Genomic DNA, 25,858 nt, shown 5'->3' with positions numbered 1-25,858 from the left:
AAGGCCTTCACAGTCACTGCTTCCAGGATGTAAACTGTCATCTGTAGTCTTTGTTCTCAAATGTATGACCTTGCATTTTGCTGTTTTAAAACACATGTTCAGAGGAGTCTAGTTTACCAAGTGTTGCAATTTGCCTCATAGACTTGACCCATCTTGTTTATTTACCACTATGGTGTATCCACAGCTTTTCCAGCAGCTAATTTATTTATTTTTTCTTTCAAATCCTTCGTAACAATAATGAATAACCCTGGGGGCAAGAACAAATCATTGCAGAACCTTGATAAAAATACCCTCCTGATACCCTTCTGTTATATCTGTTTACTCATTTAATATGTGCTACATTTTGGGTAGTGACATTTTAAAACTATTTTGTACTGCCATTTTTATTATCAAAACTATACTGACTGGTGTCATTTACGTCACTCTCTCTTTAACTACACATTGACTACTTTGCAAATCTGATTTTCTTGCAGTTGCCTCAGAACTGACATCAGGTTAACTGGCCTGTATTTACTTGGGGATGCTGGGAGGTGGTCACCTCCTTCACCCTTCTAAAATAATGAAACATTTGTTCACTTTTAGCTCTTTGGAATTTCCCTAGGACCTTATAAAATAAGGGGGTGCACAAGAGATGGTGATATAAACTACAGACGGCTATGAGCAAGAGAAAAAAAAATCTCGGCCTTGAGGCTTGGAAACAATGTTGTAACACTTGGTTTCAACCAGATCAGTATGGAAATGGGTAATATTTGTTTCTATGGATTAGTAACCTGTCCTGATTTTGATACTGATGTATTCAGCTCCCTTAAAACTACATTCAATTCTGCAATTTATGTCCATCTAAAATCTCCAATGTCAAATTACTGAGTTGCGCTGACTCCAGCAGCAGCATGATATGGCATTACCAAGCACTGCCTGGTTTCCACCTGTTAAAGTAAATTTCCTGCATTTGCGCTGAACTGCACCCCAGCTTGCAAGTAGCAGCGCAACTGGCCTGAATTGCAGGATTTTATTAGACCTTCCAAAGTAGGCAGTTTTAGCTGCTTTCCGGTTGCATTAGTAAAGCTTTGCTCCAGCTTCAACCATTTTTAAGGGTAACACACCTGTTAAAAATGGAGACAACTATTCATCCTTCAGGAGAACATCACTGCATGGAGACATCACTAGGAGACAGTGTTTGACAGCAGACATATCTTTGTAATCTTTTTCTCAACCTAATTTTAAAGGCTCAGAGAGAGATGGTCTTTGGCTTTTCCCTACCACAGTAGACGAGTTGTCTCCTCCTTCACAATTCTCTTTTTTAAGGCTGTGTCTACATGGGGCCATTTTAATGGGACAGTAGGGTTGCACTGAAGTCACAGAGTGCTCTCTGAAGGCCTGACAGATAAACAGATGGCAAAGAAAGGGAGTTCCTAGACACCAAGGAGCTGTAGGCAGTAGATACACCTCAGAGGAACAGCATGAAGTATGTCCTGAAGTACATGCAGCTACGTCCAATTGACATTTCTCCTATATACACTGGAGAGAAATCTATTATATTGAAAATTTTGCCTTTGATGCTAAAACCATCTGAAATCAGATCCTTAACTCTGGAGGAAAAAGGGTACTTAAACATTGATATCAAATTAGGAGAAATCCAGCAAGAGAGACCTCTTTGGTTAATGATGGTTAATGATCTGTCTTTAAGAGAGTCCCCATAGATTTCCAGAAAACATACAGTAGATTCAGCTGCTTTCCTTCATTCTTGGGGGGTGGGGGTGGGGAGGAAGACATAGCTAGAGTTAGAGATCCCCCTTGTCTTTTTTTGTCAGGGTACAGCATATCTGTTTGCTTAGGACATCATTTTCCTTTCATCAAGAAGTATGGTTTTTACAGATACACTGTTTAAATGGGCACAGGGGCAATCTCTGTGCATTTTCTTCCACCCTACTCACAACAGAAAGAAAAGAAAATTGCATATTAACAGAACAGCTTTCACCACTACTTTTAGGGCTGATCCAAGATCAGCATTTCTCTTTCAAGAATAACTCCTACTCTCAACATCACACAAGTAGAACTGCTCTTTATTTTTCATTAAACATCCAGAGGGCCAGATACCCTGCTGGAGTGCATTAGGGTAGCGGCCACTGAGCTCAGATAGAAAGAACTCATTCTTCACCATGGTTTCTTTCAGTTCATTGTTTTCCACAGATGAAGCCTCAAATGCACCTGCAGAGACAGATTCCTAAGCTTGAGAGGCAGTACCAGCTCCACATCCTTCATTTTCACACCTATTTCTTTAAACATTTATTCAGGAGGACAAAGTCTTAAACTACGTGACGACTTTTTGTAAATCAAGAGCACTCCTGTTTGGTGACTATTCCATGGCAATAGAAATTTGACCAAAAGGTTTGGTCAACAAGAGTACGTGAGGAGTCCCAATGGTTTAGAGAAGGATGGAGAGCTCCAGCTGTAGACTTTGAGTCTTAAAGTTTGCTACAAATAAATTTATGCCCTGTGAAGTTCCTTCTACGCCTTATATGGTGTTTCAGGACATGTCCTATATCCACTTAAGATTTTCATTGATGTTCCTCAAATTTGTAATAGAAAGATTGCACTGAACAGTGACACAATAGTTCAACCAGACCCCTCTGGTTCTTAACATTTCTGCAAAGACTGCACTCAACACGAATTTGGGAGCACTAGCTGTGATACACAGTGAGTGCAATCCACCAGTGGCCAGGCAGAGATAGCCAGCCTCTCTCTCCAAAATTATAGCAGTGGAGTCCTAGTTGCACTTTCTCTCAGGTGTGTTATTCAGATCAGGGGTAGGAACAACCCATAATAACTGCCTGGTTCAACTAATTTTACTGTAATCACATCCCACATCTTCTCTGACCTAACTGGGTACAAGCTGTCAGCAAAAATATGCTGGCTCTCTCTTGCAGTATTAATTCTGCAAGCCTTACAGATATTATTTAAAAAAAATGAAAACCTGTTAAAAAGAACATGTCTTTTGTCTCCATTAATAACAAAGGGTGGAATTCAATGTCATCTTGATGCATTTGTTGCTAGAAGAGTTTCCTTCTAAAGTATAAAAAGCCACTGAAAATCAATGTTTTTCATTGATACAGCAGTGATACTAGAGAACTTTAAAACCTTTTGCCATGCTGCTTCTCATGTGGAGAAAGTGGCTAACTCTGTCCATATACACACGGGTAAATGCATCAAATTCTGTCCATAGCTTGTGCCTTGGGCTGCAGCAAACAAGCACTTCAATTTATAACAGACACTGGAGAATATGAATATTTTCTTTACTACTCAGCTCCAGGAAAGGATAATTACTGTAAGCAAAACCAGATGAAAATCTGAGAATATTTTATGATCCACTTTCATTAAAAAAAAATCTCTATTAGCCTTAGAACAATGAGGCCAAATTCACACTTGGGGTAACATCACTGACATCAGTAGAATACTACAATTAATTTGGCCCATGGGATCTACTTGAAAATATAACATACTGTCACACGGATGACAGCCAAATGCTGTGGAGGAAATCTTTCTATACCGACTAATTTGGCTTTAAAAAGACAGCACAGCTGTACAAGCAGTAATCCAGTGGGCTGGATCTTCAAGTGCAACTCTGCTTACATGTGCACTATAAAGCTCAGTTGTAACTACCTGAGAATCTCTCCAAGTGCCTTTTCCAGACCAAATGGGAGATCACAGTATAAATATTATTCAGCACCAGAATGATGCCTATGTGACACTCAGAAAAATAAAGAGAAAGATCCTGGGAGGTAGAATTTAAAAGCAACCAGGTAGCCAAAGATCTAAATGAAATGCTGATATCCCTTGCTAATCCTTTCTTATCCTGGCTCCTCTCTCTCCCACCAAGCAGTCTCCTGAACCATATTAAGCTGCAGGGAGAATCAACAAGAAAAGCAGAAGGCTCTTTTGCTGTTTCTGTCATCATTTATTTATTTTTAAACAGAAAATTCTTGTCCGTTTCAGTGATGACATTTTAATGAATCCATCAATCACTGCAAACTCCAAACTAGAATCCTACATAAGAGAGACCTATTTGTAATACATGACCTAAGCTTATACCTAAGGAAATTAGTTCTCAGGGAGACAATGCAGGTCTTTCATTGCTGTCTCCATGGAATCGTAATGATTAAGCTGGACAGAGCCTTGTGGATCCTCAAATCCAATCCCCTACACCTAGCATCACTTTATCCCTGCGTTGTTCCCTTGAGTGCATTATCTAATCCTTTGCTGACTGATTGTGACCCACCTTACAACTTCTCTTCCCTGGGCAAGTTTTCACTGTGTGTTGCTTAAGTAAGCTCTTGATCACCCTTAGAGGTCTTCAGTTCCCCTGTATCAACAATTTTTAGGGTGTTTGGATCCATGCTATCTCCTCTTTCCTTTATTATTTTAAGTCTTTCCAACACTGCCTTTTGCTTTTCTTGATTTCTCACTCATTTGTCCTGTACATCCCAGTGCTGCAGGTTCTATTTCAAGGGTAGCCCAGCCAATGCTGCATCACACCTCTGCCACCATGTTGGGCTCCTCAGGGAACATTCATAGCCAAATCTTTGACTTGTTTTGCCACTGCTATATGCAGTAAATTCCCCAATTTCACTACATTATGACTCAATTCTTTGCTTCCCTTTTTATGACTAACACCCGTTATGAGTTGCTCTCATTACCTTGGCACCATTTCTCTCAGGTTGACATTTCATAGTTCCTTCATGCCTCTGCTTTCTTACCACAGCACTGGTTTTCTTTGCTACTTGTCCTGTACCTACAGGATCTGAGCTTACTTCTTATACCCAGATTGAGAGGATTACTTAACCAGTTGGGTCGAGAGCATTCTCCCTACCAACTCCTCTTCCCCAAGACTCCCCCCAGTGACACCACTGAGATGCAAATCCCTAAGATGATTTTTAAAATAAAATCTGACTTAGAGAAGATCCTGAATTCTGAGCTCTCCACTCTTCACTGACTGTTATTTTGGCTGCTGGCGATTTAAACTTATGTAGATGACTTAAATGCATTCAGTGTGCTGCATCCATGGACAAATCCATGGACAAATATCCCTGCTGGCTTCAGAAGTATCAAAGAAAGCAGTTGCTGCTCCCTCGTGGTCATCAGCATCATCCCTGTTCTGAAAGTTACCATGGCCTAAACTTTGCTTCTATTTATGATCTTCTATCTACTGTCTGTCTACAGAGATGTTTTTATCTATGCTTTTGGTTAAGTCAAAGTGAACCAAGGTAATGAGGAGTCACTACTGAAACAGCTTAAATCAAGCCATGTCTGCAGCCTCACGTGATGACTTGACAAGACTCACATCGGGATATTGTTACAAACAGCAGTTTCTAAAGCAACTGGGCAATCCTGAACTCCGCATCTTTTTCCATTTTCTTTTTTACCACTTGGTAAAGTGTTTTCACTGACTACATCTCCTGTTAGTACTGTCTGGCATGACTATGAAACCATTTTAAAACTTAGGTGGCCCCTTGATTTTCAAAGAACAGAAAAAGACCAGAACACTTGTATACAATACAGAAATCAAAGCTTAGATGTTATCGCACAGCTGACTTCCTTCTGTGCTCACCATGGATGGCATCACACAGTAAATCTGCAATTACAACGTGAATGGCAATTTCAAAACCTTTAGAAAAAAATATTTTCATATATTGGGACCAGCACAGAATGAATACTTTGTTGTCAGTGTACCTTTAATCTTTTGAGGTCCCTTGACCCTTAGTATATTCATTACCAAGATATTTCTTTTCCCATCTGTTAAAACCCAGCATGAAAATCAGACAGGGTTTTTGTGCCCATTTCTCCCTGTTTTACACTTGAAGGCTGGCTTTACTCACTGTTGCCAATTTTAGTCCTGGAAGGCTACTATAACAACTGGCCAAATGGAGACCACCCTCTGAGAAGAATCTGCTTTAGCTGTTTGCCTCTCAGCGATCAAACATGCCCAAATTTCCTTCACAGAGCTAGTTCTGAGGAATTATATCACTTTTCATTACCTTATCATTTTCCATTTGGACTGGAAGAGTTCTGTGGAAAAACTACCGGACCATCTGCATCTTAAAGCATTGTCTTCTCTCTGTTGGAGTTGTTCTTGACCCGTTTCTGCAGTATCACTTATCCTGAATAGAAGACAATCCTTGTTCCCATCAGATTTCCTTATTTTCTTTGCCACTGGTTCACATCTAACATTCCTAGTTATGGAAGAACAAGGCATCTCTCTGCTTTTTGGCTCCACATTGTTCCTCCCCTGTTCTAAACAACCAAGAGACCTGTCTGCTGTCGTGGGCACCCATGTCATACTGGTGTGGTGGGATCTCCTTTCCTGCTTGTCTGAAAATCAGTCTGTCTTTTCTTTCTCCCTTCATTCTCCCCTGGGGAGTCTCAATCCTGGCTGTCTCCACTGTCTTGTCATTTTGTCTTCGGGGGGTAGTTTCCTTTCCTTTCGTCTTTCCCTCTGAATTGTTTTCCTTCTCCAGTTGAACAAAATTGGTGTTCAGCTTCATCTCTCCTGCACCAGCTAATTTCATGCTCTCTCTTGCACTTGGGTAGGGTTCTCCCATGGATATCCTTTCCCACCTTTCTGATCTCCAGGCCTTCTTCAGAAGCTGTTGTGCTCTAGTGTTGTTTCTGCTGTCTTCTCAGGATATTCCTCAATCACATCTTTGAATTCCTGTCTGAATTTCAAGTTACCTCCACTTGCCTCTTTAGCACTTGCATAATTTCCTCCATGACTGTGGTCAAGTTATATTTCACACATATGTACCTTCCATCGTGTGCCACACCGCACTGATGTGCAACTGGGAGATTCTACAACCATTCATCATCTTTGTGAACCCTTTCCTCTTTTGTCCGTTTCAAATTATTCTTCAGAAGAGCCTAACAGAGTTAGGTACCAAAATTCCACTGATACTAGGTACTAGGTGCATTGGTTTATAATACATGTTAGAGAAACAGGAGACTATCACAAGCTATTAAGCAATAAAAATCCCTGCAACATGATCTGTTGTGGTTGGACATTTTCTTAAAATCCTGGATAGTAATTTTCAAAAAAGCTGACATGCAGAGTTTGGATTTAATCTTCACATTTCCACTCAAACTGTGGCATTGTTTGAACACAACAGCTTTGGGATCCTGGCAAAAGAGTAAAACTGTCCGAGCTGTTCCACTCTGGTTTGAATTATCTCTCTTTTTATTTATTTATTTTTAGCTTTGAAGTCTGTGTACTTTAAAAATCAATGAACATCATATTAACAAGCAGACACTAATTACATTTTAACAAACTGGAAAAGCTTGGCTACAAATCTTTGAAAAGATAAATTCACATTTTAAAAAGCTTTCTAATCCAACTGGCATCATTGTAGTAAGACACCGACAAAGCCTGCACAGAATGGAAATGTTAAAAGAATCTGTTTTCCAGAAATTTTGTCTATGATTTATAATTAGTCTTCATCATTGTGCTGTCTCATACACTAGGTCTGGTAAACAGAATACTCGTGACTTTTACAGGATTAATGGAGAAGTTCTGAGATGTAGAAATTAAAAGATCACTCAGATAATAACAACACTTAGCTCTTTTGTAGGTCTTCTCATCAGTTCAACTTAGTGTTTTACAAATAAATCAGGATCACTATCACAGTTTTACAGAGGGATAAAAATAAGGCAAAGAATGCTAAAGTGTCTCATTTGCAGTTACTTAGCAGAGCAGAGACAGATCAGAACTTGGGTGTCTTGCAACCAGTTTAGAGCTCTGGTCCATAGGTTACAGTGGTTTGCTGAGCAATTTTTAAAATACGGGTATTGGAACATGCAGTGGGAGTCAGAGAGTTTGTATCAGGATGTTCTGCAGACTGGGAAATGCCAGAAGTGTAAACAGAAGGTCCAGGAACTATGAAAAATATCATGCCTCTTCTGACCACTCTGGCTGAAAGAGTAGCTGCATCCTTGGTATTACGGTTTTTTTGAAAATCAACTCCCACATGAAAGTAGGATCCCCAGCAACGTGCAAAACAGTTTCTGTACAGTGCAGAGAGCCAAGTCATCACGAGGGCTGTGTGGTAACAACAAGGGTAGAGTAGGACACACACAGGATACTTGTGTCAGAGCAAGCTCCAGGAAATACACAGGGGAAGCTATGCTTTTGAAATGTCCCCAGTGATTTCATCACTTCTGTGCAATTCCAAAACAGCTGCTGGAGAGGTCAACAGATGAGGAACCCGCTTCAGACGAGAGGCTATCTGCAGCACAGCAAAAGCCACCCGGTGCCAAGAAACACTTACTCACTGCAGTGCCATGAACCATTTAGGGTCATATTGGACCCAATAGGCTTAGCTGTCCACTTTATGCTGTGCTCTGAACTGGTAAGATAGACTTGCTGCTTGCTGTGCTGGGAGTGGAAATGGAGCTATCGAAGATAAGGACAATAGACATGACAGTACTTTATGGCGTGAGAGATCAGTTCTCCAGGAACTGAAGTATACATATACATTGGCCCATTCACAGGATACTGGAGTCAGCTCATATTCATAGCAAATTCTTTGAGACCATTTCAACAGAGGTAATAGAAAAGCAAGCTTCACCCATCACATCTAGTACCATTGCTCCATGTCACACATACCAAAATTTCTCTGTCTGTTACTGCAAGTACTTGACTTACTTGTGATAATTGATTTTCTAGACTTCCTACAGTGTCCTGCTTTCATGGCTACACCTTCTGGTTGAGCTCATTTGCCAGAAAGAAACTCATCTGCTGGAGTGACCTACAGGCCATGTCCTTCTGTATCTGCAAAGAAGAGGACATATTGTCATGCCTGTCCTGGAGCCACATCAGTTACACCTGACAGAGCAGCACAGGCAGTTGTCACCATACCACAGCCGCTCCCAGTAGTGGCATCCCAGCAATGATGCCCAATGAGGGCATCACAGTTGTCAGTCATGCTGTACATGGTTGTCACTAGAATGATGTCTGAACAATTTTCAGCATCAGCACTGTTCTCTATAAATGGTGGCTCCAGCATTACTGCAAACCTGGTAACCCCTGCAGCACAAGTTTTTGAACTCAGGTATACTGATAACAATTAATACTTGTTGGCCTTGGCATAGCATCTGGCAGAAGTGTCTCTCCAAAAAAGATTTACGAAATGAAATAGAGTACCGAGTATCATGGACATCTGCTATGGCACCCTATATACCCTGCCTTCTGTTCATAAACAAACTGGAGTAGCACTCAGGGTGCAGTATTTCTTTTTGCCTGCTTCGCAGTCACTATTTTGATATAAAACCCCAATTTTTCCACCTAGATGGTTAAAAAGATTTAATAACTCCTGTAACACTTGCACAAAAAAATTTCTTGGCATGTAACTGGATCTAGTCTAAGTCTCCAGGTCCACCATGTCTCTCCAGATCCTGTGCCTCTACATTACCCTTTTCATTTGATTAGCATGTGATATAAATGGATTTAACATTGCTCCCTTATGTCATTGTCACTGACATACTACGTATGTGGAAAGAAACCGCTCACCTCTTAGGTAGCTGCTGAGCAACCAGTCTGATTCAGACCCGAGACTCCTCTTCTGATGGTGCCGAATTATTATTTTGTGTGGTCACTTGGGTGTGGTTTTGGGACCATCCTGACAGGTCTGAAGTTCTGTCTCACTAATGGATAGAGTGAGAATCTCATTATCTTGTGACTGGTCTGCAGTGAGCACAAAAAACACCGGATGTGTAAGTAAATGAGGGAAACACACGGATACTTTTTTTGAAGGCCTCTGGAGGCTCAAACGTTCAGTTGCCAATATTGGAATGACATCTGCCATCTGCTGGTGGTGTGGTTTCTTTAAAATTTGGTACTGATCTGTGTTTTAATTTAACAATTAAACTCTATGCATAAATAAAAAGCAGATCATATATTAGAGAATCTCTACTGGATTTTGAAGCAGGCTAGAAAGTACATAAACACCTTTAGTGAAGATTGCTTTTTTCACAGCATTACTTTGTTCCCTTTCTCAGCAGGACAGGACAATACGTGATGCACCTTCAAACACACACATTTTTTGGAAAAAGAAAAAAAAAAAAGAAATAAAAGAAAATTGAAATCCTACCTTAAATAAATCCACTCCCGTATCTTGGTCCCCTGTGAAGAGCAGCGGCTGTGAAATAGTCCAGAGACATCAGCTTTCAAACCCCTCTGAAATAAATGCAGGCAGCTCACCTCATGGTGACAGGTTGCTCTCATGGTTGCACTTGTTTTAAACCAACATTATTGTCTTCAAAGCAAGATTTAACTGGATCTACACTTGCATGAGTGATAGATCAAGCCCATTCTTGGTTCAACAGCTTGGCCAGTTCAGATTTGGTTCAGCTTAGAAATTTAGCACCATCAGTAGGAAACTTTTTTTTTGAACAGGAAAGATGGAAGTCTGCAGAAGCTGATGTGGATACCCGGAAAAGCAGGCAGAGTGAGGCAATGCCTAAAAAGCCAACTGTTACACTTCAGGTCCTCTGCAGCTGCCAGTGTGCTTTCCCCTAGACCCAGAGGACAGAAACTAGCAGAACAGAGAGAACAACATAAAGAGGCAGGAGAAGTGGATGGGGGAAACACCTTGACAAGTTTGATAAGCTCAGAAAAGGAATGCTTTCTAAAAGATGAGGTGGGATAAAGGTACAGGAAAGGGCAAACAATTCAGATAGTCTGTCAAACAGACAACTCTTGAGTCTTCCCACAGCATGAAGGTTAATCAAGATTTTATGTATGATAACAAGATGCTGGAATTGCAGCCTGCTAACAAAAAGTTAGTGTATTTATACTTACATTTCCACTGGATTAAAATGTGACAACTTGAGCAATTTTTATTTATTAAAGGCAGCTCTTCTTCAAAACCTTCTAAAACAATTACAGGGAACTCCATCTCCTGAGAACGTGCATGCCTGAAGATGGAGTATATTCTAGGAAATATGTGATCCTTATGCTAGATGTACTAATTCCCTCATAAGTATTCCATCAGTTTCTTGATTAAGCTAGCTAAAATAGAGTCTCCAAGTGCTGATCAACTCTAAATCTATTAAAATTGATGTAAATCTGGAAAAACTCCACTGAAATTACACTGGTGGAAAAGCCAGTGCCAGACCATAACTAAGCCCCATGGGGAAAAATCTAAAAGTCTGAAGTGCCTGGGAGTTTATTATTACACCAGTGGAGCAGGGATTTCTCCCTAACTGTTCCCCAAGCCCAGGGACAGTCAGACTGTAGTTTCTCTAATGTGTAAGGGATGGAAGAAATCAGAAGAGAGCATATAATAAATCAACTGACAGTCTCTGAAAAATAGCTGTCCTGTCTCCTTAATATGAGAGAGAGTAATGTTCTGAGGGCAGGAAGAATTTGGCTTTAGACAGAAAACATTCCCCTATAGGGGGAAAAAAAGGGATCATTCTGTTGTTTAATCAGTCTCAGGCCTCTCTTTGAGGGAAATAGCATGTTGCCTGCAACAGCACGTGTAATAATGTTTGCTGAAACATAAACTATGGCCGTATACCCCAAGATGGAAGGTCAGAAGTCAACTGAGGACCTGGCCGCAGATGTTCGACAAGAGAGATCAAAACGCAATATATCAAATTCAGTACTTTTCCTCAAGGAACAGGTTGCAGAAATTTCTCAACCTATCTCCTTCACAGTAAGTGCACTCACCCTGCATGTAACAAAGCTGTACATCTCAAATTGCCAGGTTAGTCAAAGACAAAGTTCACTTATCCTAATTTCTCCTTGTCCTGTGCTTGAGTATTTTAGTATTTATACAGTGAGTTTGCTCTTATCCACAAACACAGCTCCCTTGAACCTCTGCAATGTTTTTCAAGTCCATCTACCAAAGCGAAGAATCATATGACACCATTTAGTCCTCCCACAGCCCTTGATATATGTTTCCTAAAGCCGACATTTGATATTATGGAATGTGTTGTAATCAATTCTTAAAGTTATAGCACCACTGGATTTTTATTAACTTGCACAACAACAACAAAAATCCAACAAAAAATAGGCCCTCATAACCAATCAGCCTTGTTATATCCTGAAAGCTGCTTTAACAAGCAGGGAGTAATATAGTGTAATTGGTATTCCACAATTTAATTGTTCTGTTCTTAAATCTAATATTGCAGCTGTGGGTTAAGTTTACACCACAGCTTTCAAGAGAACATGAAAGTGTGGTACATCTGTGCAACAGAAAGCTAAACATCTCTCATCTGATGTGTTTACAATGACATTTGATAGCGTGGAATGGTTTGGAGTTCATTCTTAAAGCTGCAGAACCACTTTTCAACGCTGCAGAAAAGGGAAAAAGCCTCCAATCTCCTTCAGACAACTCAGCCCGCATAAACCTGATGATAATGCTGCTGCAAGCATTGCAGGGAAGTTGCCAGCTGTAACAATTCCTTCAAGTATCTTTGAGCATTTGTCACTCAGGTAGTGGAAAAGGGGACAAGGAAATCTTCCCCCCTCAGATGACATAATCAATTATTTGAAAAACAAACCACTCAAAAGTCTGCAACTAGCCAAGTAAAACAACCCCTGACATGCATAAACCAGACAAGAATATGTCAAGAAATGTTATTAAGTGGATGACTTTAGCACATTTAGAAATGGTGGAGTTTTCAATTTAACAGGTGGCAGAACTGCTTACAGCATCTTGGTCTTCACATTCTGTATAACTGACAGCTTCAGAATTATGTACTTGTTAGTGAATTTATTAAGCCCATAACTAGTTCAAGAAACTTAGGAATGGGCCCATAAATGTCATCTGCAGTTTGTGAACTGCAAGTATCTGACTGTTTTGATCAAGGTTTTTACGGGAAAGTTAAATGGTTATTAAAATTATTTACTACTGCTACACAAAAAGGGAGCAAGCCTGCTGAAGAGCTTACACTGTGATAAGATGTGATAGGCTGGGGGTCAAATGTGTTAGCAGAAAAGCATTTCTGTTTTTGTCTAAGCCCAAATTTTTGTACATTATGAAGCTTACAGTGTATTTAAATAGCTGAGAAAGGGTCTGAGGAGCGGAGGAGGCATTTTCTCTTTCCCATAATCTGCTGTCTGAAATACATGATCTGATCAGGCTACTTTTCTTGTTCTCACCATGAACCACCTTCTAATATTTTCTGTCCTTGGAGAAATACATGATAGGGCAACTTAGTTAAAGAGGTTACTTTCTGCTTATTTGTCTATAGCAGTCCACACCAATGTCTTGATTTATGCTCTTTAACAGATAAAAGCAATCCCACTGATGAAGCTCAGCTATATTACCATACTACACTGGAATAAATTCAGTTTTTAAACTTTATTATTTCAGTCACAATTAAGACTATCTGAAGCCTCTTCATAAAAAGGGGCCATAACAAAAGCTGAACATTAGCAACTCGATCAATGGATGCATTCATTCTGCATCAAAAATACCATAAGAAGGACAGGTCTCCTGGGGAGGCAAATCTGTATCGATATTTCAGTCTCTTGAATACAGAAATTTGATACAATAAAATGCAACACCTGAGCTTCCCCTCCTTTCAATTAACTGCGTAACAAAAATTGTCCTTAGGAGGGAAGAAATGCATTCGTGTTTTTTAGTTTTTGGGTTTTCCCCCTTTTCATAGCAACATAATGTTCTCTTCATGGGTGGAAAACTTAATCTTCAAGTTCAAGCCTAGTTTCTTCATACAGTTCAGGATGAGATGACTTGGAATACCGGGAATATTTCAGGTGTAGAAAATCACCCAATTCATCCAGAGCATTCAAAACCTGTAAGACCATTATAGTGTGTCAATTCTCTTAGAAAAGAAATGAAGTTCTAGTAACCTCTACTTCACAGCAGAACAAGAAGATCATAAAAACGTCAATTAAAGAAAGTTTGAAGGGCAAACAGGCAAATTTTGCTTTCATTCTCCTGTAGTGAACATCAATGCAGTCATAGATGTACAATAGCATCTACAAGAACAGAAATTACTCCTTCAGTAGGTTATGGTTTATTAGTAGGTATATTAATTGAGGACAGATTAAAAAAATGACCTTTTTCTAAAAGCACAGGGAGATAATAATCCAGATAAAAAGTTATCTTTGGTTGTGCAAAAGAGATGTGTAAGGCAAAACTTCAATATTTCCCTATAGATCCCAAAGACTCGAGTTGCCACTGCATTTTCTTAGATGAGACTCAGCCCACAGTGCTGATCAGAGTCATCATAAATAGTCTGAACAGTTTGAGATATTTTTAGCGCATTCCATTATCTTCTTGTATTAATATCACAGGCCTAATTCATAATGCATTAATATTGTAATGCAATTTGCTGAGCTGCATCCCTAGCTCTCAGCTGATTCAAGAAGTAGCCAGGGAACACTATACCATAGAGAAGCAGCTCACTGTTTTGCAGCATCTGATCTACATTCAAAAGCAGACAACCTTTTGGCATCAAAGAAGAAAACGGCAATTTTGATTTTAAGCCTGTTTTTGTTAAGCCACTAAAATGAGCTCAAGAACAAAAAGGAGTAATTTAGCGATGGTTTATGCAGAGAGATAGCTTCAAGGTCATTAAGGAAGTTATTCTTGGGAGCTTGCCCTTTCATGGATTGTTCCTCTTTTTAATTCCAGGCTGAGATTCAAAACAAATTTTGCCAAAGGGAAAAGTTTTCATTGTGCTTGTTACCTGTTGTTACCCTGAGTTTAGGCACATTCACAAAGTGTTTGTCCTAAATACTTTCCATCTGCAAGTAATTAAATTCAGGGCATTTCCATTCCCCCATACTGTAAGGACATTTAAAGAATGCCACAAGTACTATGGCAATGATCCCACTTTCAAAGGCAAAAATACAGCATGTTCAAGAATGATGGCTGGGGAGTGTTTCAGACCTTCACTGCTAGCAGGAAGCAGCAACGGGCAGGTAGCAGGAAGTGAAGATGCAATGATGGCCTCAAAATGTAATGGGCTTGACATTTGGGGGTGGGGGGAGAGGAAGAAAATCAAAGCAGTAACCTCGAGAGATTAGTCTTCAGATCAACTTCATCACCTATTGCTAGTTACATAAGCCAAAATCTGCACAAACAGAAAGCTGGCAACGACCAACACAAGTACGTACCTATGCCCTGTTCCATGCAATATTATCTTTATGGTATTGTACTTTGTTAATAATTACTGCACCTTTAAGAGCAGCAGGAATTTTACACTGCACACATGTAAGGCAGATTTTTCCATGTTGCTTGAGAGGGGTCTACGCTGGCATGGGAACTGGTCAGCCAGGCAGGGGTCTGGCCTCAAGCTCCACATGAATCTCAGGATGCAAATGGAGAGCCAGGGGCTCTCTGCAGGCACAGGTGCTTGTCTGCATGAAGGAGTGGCATCTTTAACTCGAATGCCTTCCATGTTCACGGATTTTTTGCTTTGACCATCATACTTGTGCAAAGAGAGGAAAAAGAAAGCCTGACATTTAATGTTAAGCCTCTGTGTTTCATGCCTCTAAGTTGGCTTATTCTGAGAATGAAAGCACGTACATCAAGCCAGGCCAAAAATACCTTCGGCAAGAAAGGGAGATGGAAAATTTCAAAGATTTTATTTTAAACACATTTCTGACTGCGTCGGAATGGAGATTTAAGATGGAAGTCTTAACATACTCTTAAGAGTATTTCTGATATCAGAGAAAGATACAGAACTGCGACAGGCCAGGCAGCACCAGTTAAACTTCATTAGGTTCAAACAGTTCCAAACAGGTTGGTATTTCCACCTGTACCCCCAAGGCTGTCCCATATACTTCTGCAATCCAGGAAACACATGGAAATATGGAACAAAAATAAGGTTATGGAAAACCCGATTTTCAATTATTTCCATATCATTGCAGGTTTCCTACTACTATGATAGTTTTGACCTAGCATTTAACTTTTGTCTTGCTGTGCTCTTCATGTAGGTCTTTATTAGTGCTGACAGATTTGGTCACTATTAGAAATAGAAGAACAAAACAAATCAACTGTCCCATAATTAATTTTAAAAAATAAAATATATAAGGCTAAAATGCCTTTAAAGATGAAGTGGCAAGGCCAGAAAAACGAATGTAAAAATGAGTTATTGGGATTGAAAGTAACAGACACACAGCTTCTCCCAACCTCCTTTGCATCTGAAGTTAATTTCAGCAGGACATCTGCTGTGCTTACCGTGTCTAACATCTCCCGTGTATGTGCAGCTGACACACAAAACCGAGCCCTGGATTCTGTGATAGGAGTAGCTGGAAACCCAACCACAACCACCCCGATATTTTTTTCTAACATGCGTCTTGCAAAAGCCCTAAGGAGAGAAGAAGAAGAAATAAAACAGAAGTAAATTATCTCCAATAAACTGACCACAGAGAGAAAACATTCAAGTATAATAAAACAATGGGTAAAATGCTGCCTCCAATTGAAGTGGATGGTAATATTCCCATTGAATTCAATAACAGCCAGAATTTTACCAGTAGGACAGAGATTCTTTGCTGCTTAACAGCTCATGAAGCCAAGTGGTTGTCAAATACTAGAAGCATGATGGCAGAGAGAGTACTGTAGAACAGACATGATTCAATTATGTCAATGAAAGGCTTTGAGTGCAAATCAAAATGTGTGGGCATTCACAGTCCCTAAACATGGAAGTTGGGCTTCTGGAAGGTATGAGAGCTGGGTTCCTGCACATCAACAGGAATAAAACAATTTGTGTGATGGCTTCTTTGTTCTCGCAATTACTCTGCCAGTTTAGGAACCTTTTGCATGGTATGTACTAGACCTAGAGCACATAGCCACCCTAATCTACTTGTAAATACTCCCTACAGCTCAACCCTTACCTTATGCTGCTACTGACTTCTGGTCTGCATGTCCAAGTCAGTGCACAAGTGCTGCTTGATAGGTACTGAATGGTAAAACATGCAAAGACCAGTCGAAGATCAGATGGGGAAAAAGAACATCCATCCAAAACAATTCATACATCAAAGAAAATGTATCTCTTCTCATGATTACAAATTAAAAAAAAAAATAAAATCCAAATTCAAAATACAATCCAAAGTATTATTTCAGTGCAAGTTAAAAATGGATAGGAGAAATTTTAAAAATTCTGAATATTGGAACAGCTCAAAACTAAGTCCAGGGCCAAATTTAAAATAGAACATAACTAAATGATGAATTTACCTAATGATGTATGTTTCTCTTGTGAAGCATCTACCACACATAACTACATTTTTCACAGTGTACACCAAATAACCTATGAACTTGGATAGTGTTTATTTTGCCAATAGTTGTTTTTTTTTCCAGTACTTACCCGATCTTACCAGGCATATAAAGGAGTAATGGGACAACAGGAGAATCATCATTGCCATAAATGATGAAGCCCATTTCATGCAGTCGTTGTCTGAAGTACCTTGTGTTTTTCCCCAGCTGGCACACTCTTTGGAGCCCTGCAGTGAGTCAGTCAGGAGAACAGTCAGTGCAAAGATCATAACCAGAGTCTAGTAACAGGCAAGAAACAGGGCTGTGGGTAACAGTTCAAAAAAGTTTGACTGAAATGGATATGTTGCTCTTTGATTCAGAAGAAAACCATGGAATGAGCTAAATGCAACTACGTTGATTATTATGGCATTGTAGGACAGATGACTGATACTCCTGTACTTGTGAGGTGCTTTCCCACCAGCAGAAACAGTATGTCTTCTGGGGACAGATAGATGAACAATTCCCTTTATTGTATTGTGCTGAATAAAGCCTACTGAATGACATGCACCTATAGAGAAGTAGTTATATGTCTTTGCGGATACAGGACATGTAAATAGAGTATGGTCTTTTCAACATATTCACTATAAAGGGAAACAACCAATGTCTACAGATGTTGATACAGCTGTCAGTATATGCGTACCGCTTCTCATTAACAATTTTCCACAGGGGTCCTCTTTTATCTCAGCTAGTTCTGTGCATAAACATTAGGGTTTTTTTTAATTATTCTGTGACTGCAATAAAGCTTAAAGTAGAAAATACTACATTTTGGGTCAGCTCAAACTGATGCTTTTGTTGCAATTTTTTAGACAGAGGAAAAACATGCAATAAACTTTGTTATTACACAAGGTCTGATCTTCTGCAGAGTGTTACCAACATTCAGCATAAATCCAGTTACTCTTAATATGCACCTACATATGTAAACCCTTGCTCAGTTTCTCTGTCCTCTTATCTTGCTGTTATTACCTCAATATCATCATCTGACAACAGACTTTAGTCATTCAAGACTTTCAGACACAAGTTCTGTTCTCTGCATTGCTCCTGGCCTCATTCAGTCACGAATGCACTGATGTGTCACCCAGCAAAACTGATAGGAAAGTTGAAAACAATTATTTTTAATGAAGGAAAAAGACAAAAAACAGCAGAGAAAAAATGTGCTTGAAAACTCATCTCAGTCTTTTCTTTTGCAGTGTCACTAAGGAGGTGGTTTCTGACAAGTGCCGTTTGTTCCCCACCCATTGCATACAAAAGGGAAGAGCCACACTCAGTATCCCTGTAGGTAAGAGATATAGTATGTCCTTTCCCCATTCCACCTGCATTATATTTCATCAGCAAGCTGATATATGTGCTGCTCTTCCAATGCTGGAAGGTGCTGACAGGGATGGTGCCACCTACCCCATACCCACATCCTGCTCTTTCCCACCCCCTCCCCAGTACCAGTCCTAGGTTCACACAGCCACACGGTGAATTAAGCCAGGTCCGTCATCTGCCTGACCTCGCCGGAAAGAAAACTGCCAAACCAATGTCAAACAGATCGGTTCTCTAAACCTAATCACTGTGCAGCTGCTTGCGCCTGCTCACCAGAGGTGGTGGGAACATGTGGTAAGACTGGGATTTAGCAGGACACATCTCAGCTATGCTCTTAACTTTCATTTTCCTGCCATTCATCAGCCCATACTTTCAATATCATTTACATTATGTCACCAGACATGAACACTGAAGCCTCCAGTACAACTCATTTCTTCTTTTTCTCTTTGCTTTTAAGGTGCCTTTGCACAGATGTATTACGTTTTCACTCTCCATTTAGTTTTTCATCTTACTTTACTTTTCGTTCGCTTCATTCTTCATTTGCTACTTTCTGCTGTCACCTTTCTCTGGCTGGATGGATGCCTGTTTCCTAATTTCCCATCTTCCTCCTTGTAACCACAGTGGCCAGTTAGGCACTCGTAGCTGCTACATACCACCTTTGGCAGATTTGTCCTCAGACCACATTCTGTCCCACCACCTGCTGTGGCTTTTCTTCCTATTCCCTCTTGGCTAAGGTGGGGATCAGCACACCTACATAAACCTCTTTTCCATTAATCATTTCTGAGCGCGCGCAGGTTTGAACAAGATCTACTGCTTCATCTGTTCTGTATATTCCTGAGTCAAGGTTCTGTCAGTGTTCTGGCTGGGAAATTTATAGGGAAACTGGGACTTGCTTCACAGTGATCAGTATTTTGCTGAACAAATTAAAAGATCTCATAAAACCAGTGTATTTGCAACTTTATGCACAGAACTGCCCACGCAGACAACCTGTTAGTTACAGTTTCAGTCATTCAATTTAAAGCATTCAGTGGAAGAGATCTGCTGGGTTAGAAAAGGCCACAAATAGTTTAACCATCTCTCTAATGCTGCTAAAACAAAACCAGCTGTGCCAAAGCAAGGAAAACAAATGAAACACAAAAGCATCCTACTACAAAGCTTTCCAGTCACTAATAAAAACAATAGTCTGTGGTATTTCCAAAAATATTTTTGGTGTAGTAGATCTCAAAGAACCAGGAGGAAATATTGAGGAGGAGGAGGAGAAATGGGGGCAGGAGAGACTGCAAGGAAAGGGAGTTGGAGAAGAACCACAGAATACTGTTTCTGAACTCTAAAGAGAGACTTTTTCCCTTGTTAGAATTTGTAAAGATGTTATTAGCACATCCTGAATGCCCAAATTACAAGGAGGAGGGTGGGAATATTAACCTGAACTGGGGGCTCAAAACCACTGCTGCTTCTCGCTATCTTAGCAGCCCCTGAGCTAGTTTCCAAACTCAGTCTACAGCATTTGAAACTACTAGATTTTCAATTAGGGAAAGTTTTCATAAATGCAGATGTTCTTGGCGAGTGCAGTTGAAGACTTGCTGCCTTCTCCTTTCTATTCAGCTCTTTACCACAAAGCTGGAAACAAAGTGTCAGCCATGCAAGATTCCAGGCCGCTCAGTATTTATCAAACCATATGCGCATGGCCCAGAGTTGATCAGTTTGTCTCTACTTATTTTAGGTACTGGAAAGTTAGACTCCAAGGCAAGAGGGGGAATCCAGCAGAGGAAACATTAGAGCTGAAAGAGGAGTTTCAGGCAACCCCTCAAAAGTCGAACACCTCTTCCAATCTTCCCTCGCTAGATCTATATCTTCAACAATTTTGCGATGGGACGGATCCCCTTTTGAGACTCCCTATGGAACTAATTTCAAGCCAGCCAGTGCAGATGCAAAAAAGCCACTTTAATGTTTTAGCAACATCCCAGAATAGTAATTTCATTTGCAGGGATGCATTAAAGAGGCAAATAAAAGATCAGAGCACTCACATATATCTGGAGGGAAAAAAAGCACATTAGGAGACGATTGCTACACACACTGTATTTGTGGGTGGCTGGCTGGGAGGAACCTATTTCTTTACCAAGTGTCAACACTTTCCTTTCTCATGTTAAGTTTTGTGGTCAAGGACCACATACATGCATCATATATACAGCCATCTTATATGCTGTCCTGATAAGAGCAATAAAAACCTTAAAGTTTGTAACTGTATTTCAACGCTCTTTTTCATTCCTTCATGGGATCCTCCAACGTCAGATAAGGAGGCAGATCTGAGCAAAATGTTTATTTTGGTCTCATTGGCCCAATTTTTCCCCCACACTGCAGATTAAACCAGTGTAAGAGTGATGAATTCACTTAGAATCAGATCTTAGTCCAAATTCACTGTGGTATGTTTAATCAAAGACACCGCATTTAAAAACTATTTTCTTTGATTCTTGAGGCTCTGATCCTGTATCCTTTACTATTTATTGAGTGAAAATCTGCAGAGTTGGACCCTTGAGGTAAAACGATCTATCTGAGTATAAGAATTTACCTGTACAGCACTAATTAGAGGATCAGTAAATATAGTAAATATATTCTTAGTAAATATACTTGTTAAAAAATTCTTAGTTTGCAAACTTCTTGAGGATTTACAGTCTATGCAAATAGCTTAGAGCACAGCACGCAGGATATCCAGATAGTTATATTCCATAAAGCATGTGAACCACAACACAGCATATGTTCAGAGAAAACAGCCTGGATGGAGAAAACTGACCCTTAGCTAATTAAAACTAAGCCCACTAATGCTCCAGAGTTTTCAGTGAAGGTTGAGCATGACCTTATTAAGAGCTCTACATCTTTTTATTAGCTGAATTAAGAAGGAACAGAAAGGGAGAAAACTGAACAATAAAGGATTCTTAAATTTCACAAGTTATCTTCACATTGCTTGGAACATACAGTGATACACAGCCAGCTTACTGGGATTTTGTTGAAATAGAGGATTAATTACCTGGATGGTACAACAAAACCAGATTTACTGCATCTGCAATCCACCTACTGCTGGCAAATTTAGAGTTTACATTTGTTGCACTGCTTTAAAAATATTTGGTTTACTGCAAAGTTCTAAGGTGTTGGCAATTCTGGGAAAAATGCTGATTGTATTTTTATTTGACACACATTATTGCATATTGCCAGTTTTAGCTCATTAATTTCTGCAGGCTCTTAGAAGGCTTTATAGCTCAAAATTAATATGGTTTAGTTTAAGGAAAAATGTAAAGAGGAGGCAAGAGAGAGAAATGATAAAAGATAGTGGCTTGCTCATAATTTCTTTGAAGCAACGAGCTTTTTAAGAGAGCCACTTGGACTAACAGACTTGGTAGACACTTTGTCACATGCCAGGCTATGACTTCAGACCTGCTTTCATTGAGGAGCTGCTCTAGAGTTTGTCAGCGGGAAGGCACCCTGACTACATGTCTGAGAGCCTGATCTCAGGCGGGTGTTACCTGGCACAGCTCCACGCACTTCAATAGAGTTTTGCTATTTATGCCAGCTGAGGACCTTATCCTGGCAGCAAAAGAGGTAGTAAAACTATCAGCTCTCTGAAACAAAAGTTTGTTTTCCTCCTTCAGAGATGTCTGCTTTTCACTCCTGCAAGATTTTAATAAGCAGAGAAGCTGGCTGCATTCAATTCCTGCAAAAACGTTCTACCTTTGAACTCTTCCTGTAGGCTTCTACCCTTGGAAATTCTGACTCACTATATTGAAAACAGGAATAAGCAACCTGTAGCCTTTCATATCAAGTTCTCAGGTGTATTTTAATTGAAGGAGAGCTATTTTTCCTGAACCCGTTCCAGGAAAGATAATCCCACACCATACTTTTTTTTTGGCATGTGGTGCACTCTTCAAGACACAAATCCACCTGCTTTAATCTTCTCCAGCTGTTGTTTCACAGGGTCTTTCTAGATAATTAGTTACACAATCAAGATTTTACATACCGGTGTCAGCGTGTCTCTTCAATCTGTGTTCCTTGGATGGAGAACTCCACTCCCTGCCCTCCTCTACTAACAACTAGATAGTAAAAAGCAAACTTTCATAGGCTGAAAAAAAATTTGGAAAACAATAGCTCTTCCCCACTAAACTGTTGCAGATGGACAGATTTTCTTTTTTTCCTCTGGTTCCATTATAAGAGTAACACACATGTACCTCCATGTGTATTAAATCACAAATAGAATGCTATAAAACTGGGGTGCCTAAAGGAAATATGTTCTCAGATAAAAAATCTTTATAAAAAAATAACTTTGCTATGAATTGGGGAGAGGTGAAGACATTTTCTTCTACAATCTAATGCCAACTAGAAAACTAGTAATTTCAACTTAATTCAGCTGCTAAATAAGCCCTTAAGGACTTATTTAGTCAGGCCAATTTTAACTGTGAACTGCTGCAAAACACTTTCCAGACCAGGTTAAGGGAAGAAAAAGTGGCAATTTCAGCTGAAACAGAAAGGAGAAAAATTGTACAAATTCTGTCATTTTTACCTTATTTCTTGAATAAGTCAGCTATGCCTATCCAGCACCTTATCTATATTCAGATATATAATGCAAGCATTCAGTGTCCTGCACGAAAGCGGGGACAGAGCAGCCAGCCTTGGCTGAGCCTTTATTTACTCCCAGCACAGGTGATTAATCACAAAGCAGGTCAGTCGTGCTGCTGAAAGCCAGCCAGTGCACAACGTGCTCCATCTGTATCACATTAGGTGTTTCGGAAATGCCAGTGATCTAAATGCCGTTAGAAAGGGCACTTCTTTCCTTTATGCTCCTCAGGCTGATAACGGCACTGGATTCCTTGGACAGTGGCAAGCAGCATCTGGAATGGAGGAGGGATCTTCATGCTCTATCCTGGCAGCAAAGACACCCTTAAAAGGTGGCTGTGTTGCTGTCCCTGGGGAAAGCTTAGCTTGCTTTGCTGGGGGACAGGCTATGGGTCACATCCAAGTGTGATGCATCCCTCCTCTGCCTGCAGTTAATACCTATTTGTGAATGCAGGGGACACCTATCCGTGGCTAAGGTCTGCTAAAGAACTACAGCACTGGTTTAACTTTGAATATGGAAAAAGTGACTTCAAATGAGGTAGAATTTGGTCAGTTCTCAGAGCTCTTGCAAATCACTGCAAACACTATTACTCCAAAGCCCCTGCTTGTTCAGATCAACTGACCCTCCACGGTTACCTTTGGCTTCCTTTAGGAGGTGGACAGCACGGCAGGTGATTCCACTGGAACAACGCGTCTCACTCATTTTGAGTAAAGATGACAGAATTTAGCTCTGTTTCATCAGTCACTGCTGGGAGAACATCTGTGATGTTCAGGTTAGACAAATAATTATCACGACAGCATATTATCATCATTAGCATCTTCACTGTCATAGTGACTGGGAGCCCTAGACATGGAGCCAATGCTGTGCAAACAGGGAATAAATTTGCTTAAATGCTTTAAATGTAAGCACATACTTATTGGGACTATTAACTTAAAATTTAGCCAGGGTTCAAGCATTCTGCTTGATGAGGACCCAAGAGAAGCAATCACCTCAGAACGAAGCAACAAAATGAGAATTTGAGAGGGAGCAGTAAAAAGATGTACTTTAGTGTGACTGATTCTGCAAGCTGTTTTGAGCAGGTTCAACGGGTCCGTCACTAAGTAGCTTGCAGTATTAAAGCTTACAGCTATAGTTTCATGATCAGTTCAGTCTGGCGCAGATTTATTTTGCTGCAAATGGGATCGTTCCTCTCAGCTCCAGCTGCTCAAGTCCTGGCACTGGGATTCATGTAGCCATATGGTAGATTGGCTTGGGGAACCAGTTTGGCTGTAGGCTAACCATTTGTGGAAGGGTCACTTATTTTCCAGCTAGATGAGTTCTCTGATTCAGTTCACTGTGTGGCTGCACGAACGCTAACGCTAGCATAAGGAAAAGGGGCACGAATAAGAGGATAGGCAGGGGGGAAAGGCAAAAAGGAGGGCAAGACTGCCCTTCCCTGTACCAGTGCTGGTTCATACCAGGTTGTAGGGATGTGAAACTAAGGTTTTTGAATTTACAGAGGACCCTGACAGGCAAAGCCAATGTTTTCAAAAGATTGCTGAGCACAGATAGCAGTGGAAAATGTTGGAAGCTGAGCATTTTAAGAAGCTGGTCCTCCAGTTATACAAAAATCTAAGGCAGATGGAAATGTTTTAAAAAGGAACCTTTTAAAACCAGATCTTTTTAATGCAAGGCCAAAACAGAAAGCAGCATTCTGCAGCTTCTCATAATCTCAATGAGCTCAAATGCAAGAACTCAAAGTCTGCTAAAAACAAAAATGAAAACTAGTAGTTGCAAAAAGATATACCAATCAGCACAAATGGCAAAGTAAATTAATATTTTAAAGAAACACTTTCTATCCTAAACAACCTCAGGAATTATCTTTTAAGATAACAAGGACAGTAGATTGCTGAGGATAGGGTTTTAAATTTTTCAGCATCCCATAAAAACATACTAAAAATGCCTACTGTTCCTGGTGAATTATTGTTTTCCATGCATTAAACAGAAAAATGATGCCTTTGCAAATGCTGCAATTTGCTTTTTACACCACTATAATCTATTATTAGTCATCAAGAAAATTGCTTTAGATTTCCTAGCAGTCTTAACTCTGTCTGCCTAGTGGTTCTGTTTTTTACCTATCAAATTTAAGTGTAAAAATATGCTTTTGGTATTCTCAGGCAGAAAGAGAAAAAAAAAAAAAAAGGTCCAAGGTCACAGCTGGAGGGGCTGTGTTGCATGCAAGTAAGCGTACTTGAAAATTTGTGCAGGGTCCAAACACTCTGAGTCAACTACAGTCTCATCATGGGGATAAAACCGGTAAGGCAGCTGCTGAGTTTCCTGAGGTATCTCCAGTGGGGTAATGAGAAGCCACGAGGAGAACATATAAGGAATATCTATATTATGAATTATAAAGAGTAAATGGCATGGGAACTTCTGCTTCCCATATCTCCTAATAAATGAGGAGAGACACATTTGAGATGAAAAGGCCACAAAGGCTTAAGAGGGATAAAATATTTAATTTTTTTAATAGACTATATGAACTGAACTGTGGAACTTGCTGCCTTATGACATTACTAAAGGAAATAGAGCTGCCAGAAGTTCATATGCTTTTGAACAACTTTATTATAGGAACTATGATAGTACCTATGACATTATGTTACCAAGAATAAATATGTCTTGTTCTACAAGCTGTTAT

General features: G+C 40.0%; 1 protein-coding gene across 1 annotated transcript in view; it reads right to left on the bottom strand.

The window, feature by feature from the left end:
* Positions 1–13,636: 13,636 nt before the first annotated feature.
* Positions 13,637–25,858, bottom strand: part of SPTLC3 (serine palmitoyltransferase long chain base subunit 3) — an 87,802-nt gene continuing 75,580 nt past the window's right edge. The window contains exons 10-12 of the mRNA XM_049801541.1: positions 17,332–17,467; positions 16,206–16,335; positions 13,637–13,810 (exon numbers count right to left, since the gene is read on the bottom strand). Coding sequence (XP_049657498.1) covers positions 13,697–13,810; positions 16,206–16,335; positions 17,332–17,467 — 380 coding nt within the window. The 3' untranslated portion in view covers positions 13,637–13,696. The remainder of the gene's footprint in view (positions 13,811–16,205; positions 16,336–17,331; positions 17,468–25,858) is intronic.

Source organism: Accipiter gentilis, chromosome 5 (assembly GCF_929443795.1).
Source record: "Accipiter gentilis chromosome 5, bAccGen1.1, whole genome shotgun sequence".
Taxonomy (NCBI): domain Eukaryota; kingdom Metazoa; phylum Chordata; class Aves; order Accipitriformes; family Accipitridae; genus Astur; species Astur gentilis.
Note: the sequence above shows the minus strand (reverse complement) of the source record. Positions and strands in the feature narration are given on the sequence as shown.